The 12,325-nt window shown below is 47.2% G+C and overlaps 1 protein-coding gene across 1 annotated transcript; it reads right to left on the bottom strand.

Moving 5' to 3' along the window:
- Positions 1 to 347: 347 nt before the first annotated feature.
- Positions 348 to 8,461, bottom strand: LOC149347094 (pseudouridine-5'-phosphatase-like). The gene is made up of 4 exons (XM_089586866.1): positions 8,401 to 8,461; positions 6,823 to 7,041; positions 3,781 to 4,013; positions 348 to 923 (listed from the first exon to the last, which is right to left on the bottom strand). Exons 1-4 carry the CDS (start codon positions 8,459 to 8,461, stop codon positions 729 to 731), a joined length of 708 nt encoding a protein of 235 aa, XP_089442992.1. The 3' UTR covers positions 348 to 728.
- Between the last annotated feature and the right edge of the window lie 3,864 nt (positions 8,462 to 12,325).

Here is a 12,325-nt window from a genome sequence, read left to right as displayed (position 1 = left end):
ACTAGCAGGCTTGCCCAATTTTCTCACACCCCTCACATTAGTTAGTGTGATATACCCAGGTGTGTCTGGCTCATTTCTAAGCCTTTATTGGCCATTCCAGCCCCGCTCTTTATCTCCTCTACGATCAGTAGAAAATAATGGTCAGACCTCGTTCCGACTTTTACCCTGTAGCCTAAACGCGGTTATTCGATATCTGGGCGATAACCATGGCAGGAAGAACTATTTTACTACCCAGCTGTGAACATCGACGTCAACACAATTTCGATTTAGAAAGTTTATTATGATTTGCGTATTTTATTAATCAAACGCCAAAAAATAGAGCCCATCAGATGAACGGCATACTGCCTTTGTAAGATACGCACCCCTTACGTAATTTCACAGCAATTCCTAAGGCTAAGAAACAAATTCTCTCCGAAATTCACTGACTGGTCATTATTATCACAATACAGGGCTCTTCAACCAAGTTGTTTCTACTAATTTCACCACGGTGATCGCATCAGTGTCTGCAACTTCAGCGGCCGCAGTTTTGCCCACAATAGTGACCCAAAACATGACACTTAGGCCTAGGTTACTAAAGCGCGCAATGTAAATGTCTCACCAAGAACACTTGTATTCGAAACCCACGCCTAGAGTAAACGTCTAGACGCACGAGGTAATGCTCTCAATGAAAATACGGGAAAGCGCAGTCCTTGGGATTGTCCGCACAACTGTTCTGGATATGGCGCGCGCTAGCTCTTTCCGGCGGAGTCCTTGAAGGGCGGCATTCCAAACAGCTCCGGCTGGAAGTCCATCATGGAGTCGATGCACAGCGTCGCACGGCGCCTGTTCTTCTGGTCCATGCGCGGGTCGGGGACCATGACCACCTGCATGCCAGCGGCGAGACCAGCGGTCACACCCTTGGGCGCGTCCTCGAACACCAGCACCTGGAATCAAGACGAATGCAGTGTTAAACAAAACAGCGCCCTCTTGAGCCTCCAGGCTGCCAGCAGAACTACCCCCTGCTGTTATCACGAACTCCCACCGACTGCGACAATGAAATTTCTTATGAAGTTATGCAGCACTGTGAGAGTTGTCTTCATTTTACCATGCCATCCTTTATAAAAAATGGCCTATAGACTGTCTATGGAAGTCTTATAGGCTCTATTGCCTTCCTATAGATGTTTCCTTTTGTCTATTCATAGTCAATAGACTGCCTATAGACGAAAGTCTATTAAAACTGTATGGCCTAGATCTGTAGATTGCCTATAGAATGTCTATAGCATTCGTATTGCTTATAGATTAGTCTCGGGGATTTGTCTGTAGACTTGAAAGACAAAAGTTTGTGGACAGTGTGTAGACTGTCAAAAGTAATTTTCGTAAGGGATAAAGCATTTGAAACTAAGTAAAAGCACTTTCTTGCAAAGCATCCGCCATTTCACTTCTTTGCCGTCCTGCTAATTTTGCTTGAGCGTAACCTAAGTAAATTGTGCCACTTCTGGAAGAACTGGAGAGTCGCCTTGTAGCCAGGCCTTCATTTTTTCACATTCAATGAACATTATAGATTTGGAATATTCACCAAGTAGCCAGCGTTTTATTTCATTCATGCTATTTTTGCTGATAACACCGGTTACACTTTTATGTCTCATATTTCACTGTTTTTAAGTGTTTCGACGTGTGTGAAATATTTGTAATCAAATGTAACAATGTAGTGATACTTTAGTGATTTGTTGATAGTTGTGGTTAGTTGTCGAAGAAAAGTATACACAGTTAAACGCGCAGTAGAGCCTCGGGTGCAGCGTCAAGGTTTCCCGTTTGACAGCACACGGACGCCGCAACGAGACCAAAATATAAAGTATTCGTGATTTCTAAAAGGGCATCTCTTTGATGTCCCACTTAGCCTGGCTAACAGTGATGACTACCAATAATACGACGAAGATGATGATGATAAAAAATGCTCTTGACGTTGCCTGTCTCGTTTTTCTTTTTTTTCATCTTTGTTGTAAGATGTTGAAAACAGCATCAATAAGCGTTTGATGCTCAAAGTTAAAATTGAAAACAATTCCTTTAAAGCTAAGGCAGCACTGACCTCATAACTCGGAAAACCTTAAGAAAAGTATCGAACAAAATCTAAAAACAATAATGCCTTTCGCCGTACTAAATCTAAAATGAGCTTCTGTAAAGCACAGCATAGCAGAAGCTCTAGCTCTAATTCACTTCCATCTGAGGTTCTGTGGGCTGCACTAAAATAACGGTACTCGGACGCTTCCGCATTTCGCCTCCATCGAACGCAGCCGCCGCGACCGTTAATTGACAGTAGCCGTGCACTTGTAATACGTGCAAAACAGCTAAACATCACGGACGCCGAGCTATTCTGCAGGGACAGCGACAAATTCGAGGATTGTGTTAGCAGGCGCGACCTCTCCTTCAAAAGCAGCTGAGCTATGAGTTTGATTCCATGTCCGAAGTACTAAATATGTCCTTTCTGGCTCCCCAACTAGCATTGCAGCAGCTACATTTCATATTTGCAAAAAGTCACATCTCGTGTACTTTACCAGCCCCATTCCTGGCTCATTCTAAAAGAGCTAGAATTCCAGAACTTGTGAAACTTCCCACTTGAATAGTAAAAAAGAAACTTCCCAAGTATTGCCATCTGTGAAAATCATATCACGTGCCAAAAAGTAAAAATCACGGCAAAACAACTATGAGGACGCTTAGGTCACCTTAAGAGTGGCATGCGATGACATTAGGTTTGACATTTGTCACATCTTCCGTTGAAAAATCTGTGTGTGTGTACGCCAGTTCTTTTGCAAATGTCCATCCATTAACTGCCATATCGGACTACTAGCTGCTGTAGCAGGCGTCCGCCATGCTGCGATGGCGCCTACGTTGCCATATATCCATTTTTTTCTCATTTTTGATTTCGATTCTCTGCGCAGGCTCCTGCCTAGAAAATTTGTTTGCTGACAACCTAGAGGACAGGTTGTGATGACGTCACAATGTCACGTGACCTATCTCGACTAACAATTGATTTCGTTGCACCTGCCAGTGAGGACATGTTGCTAACAATCTGACGACCAGGTTGCCACCTGCCCCGGTGGGCAGGTTGTGATGATGTCACAATTTCACGTGACCTCTCTCGACTAACCGTCAATTTCGTTGCGCCTGCCAGTGGGGGCATGTTGGTAACAATCTGATGGCCAGGTTGCCACCTGCCACGGTGGGCAGGTTGTGATGACGTCACAATGTCACGTGACCTCTCTCGACTAACAATTTCGTTGCACCTGCCAGTGGGGGCATGTTGCTAACAATTTGATGGCCAGGTTCCCACCTGCCACGGTGGGCAGGTTATGATGACGTCACCGTCACAAAGTCACGGACCGCTCTCGGCGAATCCGCTAATTTTGTGACACAAGACATCGGCGGGGTTTTGTTGTGAACGACAACTCTAATACTATCACATTTGAACATGGCGGGGGTTCAGCGTGGATTGAGCCTAGTTATACGAGCGCAAGCTCTGTTAAGCATGGCCTCCACTGTCTCGAATCAAATGTCAAGGTCAAATGTCAGGGTCAAAGGTCAGGTACTCAATGGTCATAGTCATATGATAACGTGGTCATACTACCATAGCTTGGACCATAACACCACGCAGTTAGGTTCAGTTTGACCTTAAGAAGCATTGAAGGTCATTGCCTAATGGACATCGAAATCGGAAGTTGGAACCCGAGGAGTCCAGCTCTCGCTATAAAAATGCAAACAAAAATTAAATGGTGCGAAGTGCGGGTGGTTGAAGTATCTACGCGCCTTCTCTGGTGGCGGACTGCCGTCGAATTTGGACGCTGCGACGAGGAAGATGTCCGGGTGCGGCTTCCCCCTCTTCACCTCGGGGTTCTCTCCCGAGCAGACCACGTGGTGGAAGAGCGCCAGCAGCTCCTTGTGCCGTGCCGTCTTCACTGTGAAGGAGACGCGCTTCGAGCTGGTGGCTATGGCCATGGGGACGCCGCTCGCGTGCAGGTGGCGCACCAGGCGGTCCACGCCTGCATGTGGCCAGACCCAATATCACGCTCAGTCAAAGACAGTCTTGCGGACGATGGCTGCAGCTCTGCGCTTAACTCCAAAGACAGGTAAATTTTAGCTAAGTGCACCGCATAGCCTTCTCGACGATTGGTCAGTGCATGGGAAGACTACCATTTGTCTCCCTTTGCAGTTAGCCTCTAAAGGAAGTAATGGTCGATCGTTGAATGATTAAGAGTAGCGTCAACGCAGTCAGTTCCAAAAGGACTGACAACTACTGCAGAAGTTTTAACCCTTTCCCACTTAGAGAGTAAGCTTTCAGCACCAGCCTTAGTACTAGCGGTGTTTAGTGGGTTTTCAGCAAGCTGAGCAGTGGAGATCTTACCTTGCTTCACTTTGATAAATAAAAAGAAATCCGAGAAGAGGACTCCAGTGCATAGATGGTGTACTCAGCAGTAACCTGTTTCCTACGGCAGCATGTAGCTACTAATTGGAGGTGCTCCTAGCCGCTGACGAGGACTACATCAAAAAGTTAGGTGGATCTGTGAAATGAGGCATTACTAAAATATGAATGTAAGAGATCTCAGTTTTATCAAATATTAAGCAATTTAGAGCTCCATAAAATTGGCAATGGCTTAGCTCTGCTATGCCAGGATACACGTAGCTTGAGGTGAGGGCGAGGTGACCATGCATCTCGGTGGACACCTGAACCAGCGGGAAGGCGCATAACTGCCCTCTTGGAACAGCGGACACCTCAACAGTGCTTCAAGCTAAGTGGCAGTAGTGACAGGTTGGTTGCTTAACGAGACAGTTCTTGCATGTCGTACAAACCCCCATCACGGCTCCACCTTCTTCGCCCCACTCAGACGCCGCCAAACTCGACGTTTCATGCATGTCGCTACTTACCGGCGTCAAGTCTTTTGTTCGCCAGAGTCCTTCACACACTTCGCACACATACCCAAACGGATTGTTCACAAAGTTGGCCTAAAAGGCCCGAGTCGCACTGGCACTTTCACTGAGTTTCACCGTACAGTCCGTCGATCGGCGAGTCTTGACATCGTCTTGAGGCTGCTGCTGAGAGGCCCAGGCACGCCGCTCAGCCTCCTGGCGACGCCGCTTTGCTAGGCGTTCCTCTCGTTGCTCTGGCGTCTCCGCTGCGTGCTTGGCCTTAGCCTGTTCGTTCTTCCTCCGGTTAACCGCTAACTGCCAGGCAACCATTTCGGGATCCGGTGAATTCAACTTTTCCGCTCAGCAGCGGCTTTGCTTTCCTTCTCTATGGCTGTAGCCTGACTGTCATTCCTCATCATCCTCTCCCTCTTCTTGTCGGCTCCGGCGCACCAGCTGCGCAGCTGTGACGTCACTCGTTCCTCGCGCATGCGCAGCTTGGCTCATCCACGCTCACGCGAAACTGCTCATCCACGGCCACTGTAGCTCACGCTACAAAACTTCCTGAAAGCAACTCTAAATTACAAACAATGGTTATGTTTGCCGGGGCCTCATCTACCGTTTGTTCTACCTGTACAGACAAAAAACTGCACGGTTGTTAAGCTCGTTAAGCTAAGTTGTTAACTGCACCTCCACTACGGTGTCTCTCATAGCCTGAGTCGCTTTGGGACAGCAAACTCCATACACCACCATACACCACTATCATAGGTTGGCTCGTGTTGTTTGCGAGCGGTTCCCAGACAAAAAACAGCTGATAACACAGCGTACAGTTACATTAAGAAAAACCACGGGCTTACAAAGAGCTACGACGAATTTCTTTCGTCTTTCGCGTCCTCGTTACATTTGTGCAAATTTAAATGACATCTATTTCCCCTTCCTATCTCTCCCTCCGTTCCCCATCCCACGTACAGGGTAGCATACTGGGCGTCGCCCATAGTTAAACTCCCTGCCTTTCTGTTCATCATTCTCTCTTTCTCTCTAAATGACATAGTTAACACGTAATGAGCATGGCCTCGCCTTACCAGAAAGCGCCGACGAATGGAGATTTTTCGCATCTGTGTGATTCGCGTCAGGCGCAATGTAAGGCGTTCTATCGATATGGAGGCTTGTTGATTTACGCTCCCAGTCATGCCTCCTACTGTGGCTCTTAGCACATCTGATAGCCGATTACTCTACAGCGTGTGTAAGAAAGTGTATTCATCCCTGAAATTACCATCTTTCTATACACATACAGTTCTATACACACAAGGAGTGTTTTTTATGCGAAGCATACTACTTTAGCTACCACTTCAGCCCTTCACCGTGGTTATGCGCCTCCAAATCACGTGATACATGATGTCACACCACGTGACACGATGACGTCACGAGAGTGGAGAAACGGGGGCCCACCTCGCGCCGTCGCTGTGGTTGTGCGCCTCCAAATCACGTGATACATGACGTCACACCACGTGACACGATGACGTCACGGCAGTGGAGAAACGGGGGCCCACCTCGCGCCGTCGCTGTGGTTGTGCGCCTCCAAATCACGTGATACATGACGTCACACCACGTGACACGATGACGTCACGACAGTACAGAAACAGGGGCCCACCTCGCGCCGTCGCTGTGGTTGTGCGCCTCCAAATTACGCGACGCGATGATGCTTCGCATTCTCCAGGCTTAACCAACTTAAGCCTCAGCCATTTTTTTAATCCGTTGGAGAATTGCGTGGCATCGGGATTCGAGCCCCGGTCCCCTTGCACACGAGACGGATGCTTTACCTCTATGCCATCACCGTATCGCTTGGTGTTAGATAAATGTAAATAAAAGGCGCCACTACTTGCTGCTGCAAACAGTGTTCACTCTCTTACAACAAGAAGATTGGATTTTCCTCATCACGTGGCTCACCGGGCACGAGGTCGACGTGCGGGTACTTCTCGGCGTAGATGCGTCCAAGGTCGGCCAGGTAGTCTTCGACGCTGAGCGGCAGCCCCAGTGCCTGGATCACGGTGCGCGCAGAGTCGACGCCCGTGGTGCCCATGATCTGCAGCTTCAGCTCCCACGTGTACTTCTTGCCGTAACGGCCGGCGATGGACTGCACCGCATCCTCGTGAAGCTTCTCCGTGTCTGCGAGGTGCGAGTCGGAAGCGCTTCACTCAGCCAGTTGCAAGCAACAAGTGCCGTCACCCGTATCATGTTACTAGCTTGGCACTAGAGTGTTCTAGCACTGTGTGGCCGTATTCTACCACCTGCAGTCGCCTGCTGCGCATGCGCAAATGGCCCCAGGCCCTCGAAGTTAGTTACATGGAGCCATCTGCACGTGCGCAGGTGACGGCTGCTGGTAGTGGTATACGGTAACGCAGTGCTACATCTCAATAGAAGACCTTACTATACAGTTACCGCATACCGCTACCGTATGCCGCCACCATCAGCCACCAATGGCACATGCACAAGCGGCCCCGAATGGCCAGGTGCGGAAGCACATCACCGCTCGGTCCATCTGAACATGCGCACTGACAGCGAGCGGTAACTGCTTTTGGGTCAACCCAGTCACTCAGTGGAAAACACTCCTCAGAGGAGGCACTCCTAGCAATGGCGTCTACCTACTGTGGACTTGGTGGTCACGCGTCTTGCACCTGCTGTTGATTGATGATTGATCCGCCTTGCTTGATGATGATGACGATGTTTGATTTTTTATGGCACAGCGGTTAATTAATTGCCTCTTTAAATTTTTCTGATTTATTACCCAAAGCACAACCATTAGCTAAGCTCCAGTCTAACACCTTCCCTTATTCCTCCTCACTGAACCCTGGCCTATCCCCCGTCGGGGGTATGACATTGTCATGTCACTAAGACAACAACTTCGGCTATTTTGCGCAAAGTAGGGTAGTGGGCTCAAAATTCATATCCTTAACTGCGCTCTCGTAATGGCATAACAAACAGCATAAATATTCTGCTTATAATGGTTATCCCGCTTAAAACAAAGAAAGAGTGGGGACTAAGTGAAGTTCTGATGACATCGCTTTTTGAAAGACGCGAACCTTTTAGGCGTTACGTTTCCGTAGTTTCTGGGTACAAGTGTTCGTGCGCGCTGCTTTTGTTATTGCCCACTTGAGGGATCTAGATTGCAATCATAGACCAATGCACACAGCCGAACCGCTGGATCCACTACGCGCAAGTGGTTACTTCGCTCAGTATGTGTTCGCGTACTAGCATGAGGCTTACGGGATGTGAGCGTTGTCTAAAATGAAATCACGTTAGAAAAGCAACGAAATACATCCACAGATACTAGCTCAACCCATCCGAAATGCTCAACTGAAGTTTAGGGTGCTCAAAGCAGATTCGTACCCACGCTTAGCCTACGGCCGTTCCTCTCAACGTCGCCTTCATAGGCGCGGATTAAAAGTGCAAGTGCGCTGACGACACTTTGCTGCCGAGAGAAGTGACGTTACGTAAACGGAGTATGATTCTCAGATCCCAACTCACCCAAAATCACTCCGTCGAGGTCGAAAATCACGTGTGTAACCGGCTTGAAAACGTTGGCCATGGCCCGAGCCCAGCAACACCCTTCTTCTTCTTCTTCTTCTTCTTCTTGTTCTTCTTCTTCACCTCTTTATAATGGCACATACCCACGTGGGGGGATTGGCCAAGTAATAGTGGTATAAATAAGGAAATTTTCATAGGATTACGACAAAATATCGGAGCCAAACGTGAATTTTGAAAAATGTATTCATGAAAAACGACCGGAGAATGTTTGAAGTGAAATAACAAAGAACATTTTGGTGAAAAGAAAAGAAACTCAAAGAATTTTAAGAGTTAGCAAATCAACCTACCAGTTGCAGTTATGTAATCATGGAAAAACCCACAAATTGAACCCAATGCAAATCCTTTGGCGCTTGCACCGAACGATAATAACACTGGCATAGATAACGGGAGCCCTAACCTGGAAAGAGGGACCTTCAGGTAAATCTTGCTCTGAAGTGCGAACTTTGGACAGTAGAGAAGGAAATGGTCTACAGGTTCAACGTCCCCGCACGAGCCACATAGGTTTGTCGGTGACCACCCACATCTGCATAGATATAAACTGGAAATCCTGAACCGCAACCGCGTCATTGATACCTCCCACAGCGTGGTTTTACACGAACGCACGTTCCATTTACACGCTAAGCGCTGATAATCAGTGGTATTTAGTATATCAAAACTTTCGAATACGAATCGAATACGAATACTTGGTTCCGAATATCGAATAATCAAGGACAGACGCATTTAAACACTGCACAACATTATTTGAGCACCCTAGAACATCACAGTACAACTATCAGTGATGGAATGAACGCAAAAGATATGTGTGGCTGCACAAAAAGTATCAAAGTCTCGAACATTAATCTTAGAAGAGTAGAAATGTCAGAGAAGATGGCTAGTACACAGCATTGATTAAGGCTAGCTTGCCATAAGCACAAAAGCGCGTTGCTGGGATGAACATAAAAGGTTGTCGTGAAGGGAAACACCGGCTGCTCCACATGGTCAAGCAGAAGTAGTTTGTTCCCTTCTAGCTGAAGGGACTTCTCCAGTCCCAAAAATGCCCTCTTACTTGGCACTGAACTGGCACGTATTGCGAGGTATTTCGTGCACAGCTCTGACTATACCAGCTTCGCAGGTGTAGCCACAAAGCTCACCAGCGTAGTCAGCTACGGCATGGCCCAACGTTACGCATTGCTCTGGGCGCCGCCATATTGTTATGTCTCTGTCGATAAGACTTGCGGACCGAAATGAACGCCGGTGCTCGCAATAGAATATTCGGCTCGGTACGAATGTTCGCGTCAGGTCGAATATTCGAAACAACACGAATACTTGGATTTCGAATCGAATACAATACTAAAAATATAATATTCGAATTATATTCGAAAATTTCGAATATTCGCACACCCCTAGTATTTAGTAAAGGATCTCGTAACCTGGCTGATATGTGTTGGAACCGCTGAAATCTGGAAATCGCCAGCAGACTGAAATTCGGGACGGGATGTCAAGAGCTGTCCTTGCTAAGTAATCAGCCGCCTTCCACCAGCATCCACGACGAAATTCAATCTGTGCTGAGCTAAGGCCGTTAACATCTTGCACATGTTTTGTGAGACGACTATGTACTATTCTGCCGAATATTATCTAAGACGTATCCTTTGCCTCCATCTTTCATCAATAAAATAATTTTCGCTATCTTCCAAATGCTTGGAATCCATGCATTTTTCAACGAAGCATTGACCATATCTAAGAGATATCTTGTAAAATCCTGGGCTAAAATTTTAATCATACCAACAGTGACACCATCTTGTCCTGGAGCTGCAGGATGCAACATTGCCAGGACTGAGAGGAGCTCTGATGCGCCAACCTCGGTATAAGCCGAAGAATGTGAGATTGTGCACAAAGAGACGTTTCTCTGCGTGTGGAAACGTAACGCCAGTCCCTGAGCAATTCTCTCCAGGGTTTCCTGAGCCTTTTGAGGTGATAACACTAGTGAGGCGAGGGACTGGAGAGCTCTTGTTACATTCCATGAATCTATACAGTCCTTCCGATTACGGGGACTTGAAAGATAAGTGTTTAAATTTTGGTTATACCTCTCCTTGGCTTTTGCAATTGTTCTTTTGAAAGACGCAGAGAAAAATTTGTAATTTAACCAATTAACTGGACTCTGGTTGCAGGATAGCCTCTACCGCTTCTGCGACGATAGGCTTTCTTAAATTCTACCAAGGAGGCGGCTGTTTATTAGAGGCTGCTGAGGACACAGTGAATATTGAGTGGTCAACTGCATTTCGCAAAAATATAATCGTCTGCAGAGCTCTGTCATCCCGGCTTTTACTTATAGAGGCAAGTGAGGCGACATCAAATTTTTATAAATATTGGGGTTCACAAATTTGTAGGTTACACAACTATTTTTGAGCGGAGATAACCGGATAGTGAAAGTTATTGGAAAGTGGTCATTAGAATGTACCCGAATCCACTGGCGACCAATCAGTCACCTCTAGCGTATAATGTTAAGTCAATGGCTGAGCGAGCAACCCCTCGCATAAAGGTTATTTCTCAAGAATTGCAGCAACGTAAAGCATTTTCAGACAGCCACGACCAGAGAAGCTGGCCGCAGGAATCAGCACGACTTCCCCAATCACTATGGTGGAATTAAAATCTCCTGCAATGACTACACTGCTTACGCCAGCCACCAGGCTGTGTAAACAGTCGCTCCTGTGTACACCTGAACGAAAATAGACATTGGTTTGGTTTATTAGGGTTTAACGTCGAAGCGACTCAGGAGCTATGAGGGACGCCGTAGTGAAGGGCTCCGGAAATTTCGACCACCTGGGGTTCCTTAACGTGCACCGACATATCGCACAGTACACGGGCCTCTAGAATTTCGCCTCCATCGAAATTCGACCGCCGCGGCCGGGATGAACCCGCGTCTTTCGGGCCAGCAACCGAGCGCCATAATCACTGAGCCACCGCGGCGGGGTACTAGACATTACCAGTAGTAATATCAGCATAATGCGGAAATTAAAATTTGAACGCTAGAAGCTCAGAGTCAAGGGGAAGAATTTTCTTAGAGCCTGATGACATATATGTTTAGATAGCATCAATCCACCTCCTCTGCCAACATTTCGATCTAATATGAAAACTCCAAAATTTCTCATTGAAAAGGATTTATAAGCTGATAACCAAGCTTCTTGTAAAAGCGGTTATGGTAGTAGTTCTAGATCTGGAAGAGAAGAGAGTACAGAGCGGCAACTCCATTGTAATACCTGCCATGATTATTGACCAATTGAAGTGGCATAAACTGCCTCTTTGAGGATATCAACGTGGGGAAGAAGTTTGGGTGGTCTTATTTTAGCTTTCATTGGCGGAGAACTAGATTTAGATGGTGACGAGGAAGCACGACGACGCTTCTGCGTAGGGCACGACGTTTCGACATCTGTTCTGCAGATGTCGGTGCGGAAGTAGTGGAATTATTTTATTGCTGGTTTCCGCTGGAATTCTGACTCTTCTGATGGGCCCTATGTGCGGGGGAAGATTCAGCATCTTTAGTACAGGGTCTTGAATATTTGGGGGCCGGGTTTTAAAAAAATTCCTGTGGAAAATCTACTACCCCATTCGAGATGAAATAACATTCACAAAGTAGCAAAATGTGGTCTACGTTATCTGATAAGTGATTCAACATCGGTAGTTGCCTAGATTTTCTGGAATGGATGGAAAACTGTTCTCGGCGGCGTGCACAATTTTCGCAGAAGCGAGTCGAGAAGCTGCGTTGACATGGTGCGCCATCTGTCGAGCAGACGATCTGCACCTTCGAAGCAAGCGCGCCAACGTCCTTGCCGGAGATGGCGGTTGCCTCGCCGCTCGACAGATGGCGCACCATGTCAACGCAGCTTCT

The sequence above is a fragment of the Amblyomma mixtum genome, chromosome 4 (genome assembly GCF_055824585.1).
Source record: "Amblyomma mixtum isolate Tamu chromosome 4, ASM5582458v1, whole genome shotgun sequence".
NCBI lineage: Eukaryota > Metazoa > Arthropoda > Arachnida > Ixodida > Ixodidae > Amblyomma > Amblyomma mixtum.
This window is presented reverse-complemented; position numbering and strand designations above follow the sequence as displayed.

What these genes read in the sequence shown, in the direction of transcription:
- LOC149347094 (XM_089586866.1), bottom strand. Translation starts at nt 8,461, where the DNA reads ATGGCCAACGTTTTCAAGCCGGTTACACACGTGATTTTCGACCTCGAC. An exon ending in CCTCGACGGAGTGATTTTGG is followed by an intron (nt 7,042 to 8,400) that starts GTGAGTTGGGAT and finishes CGCACCTCGCAG; the next exon opens with ACACGGAGAAGCTTCACGAG. An exon ending in GCACGTCGACCTCGTGCCCG is followed by an intron (nt 4,014 to 6,822) that starts GTGAGCCACGTG and finishes GGCCACATGCAG; the next exon opens with GCGTGGACCGCCTGGTGCGC.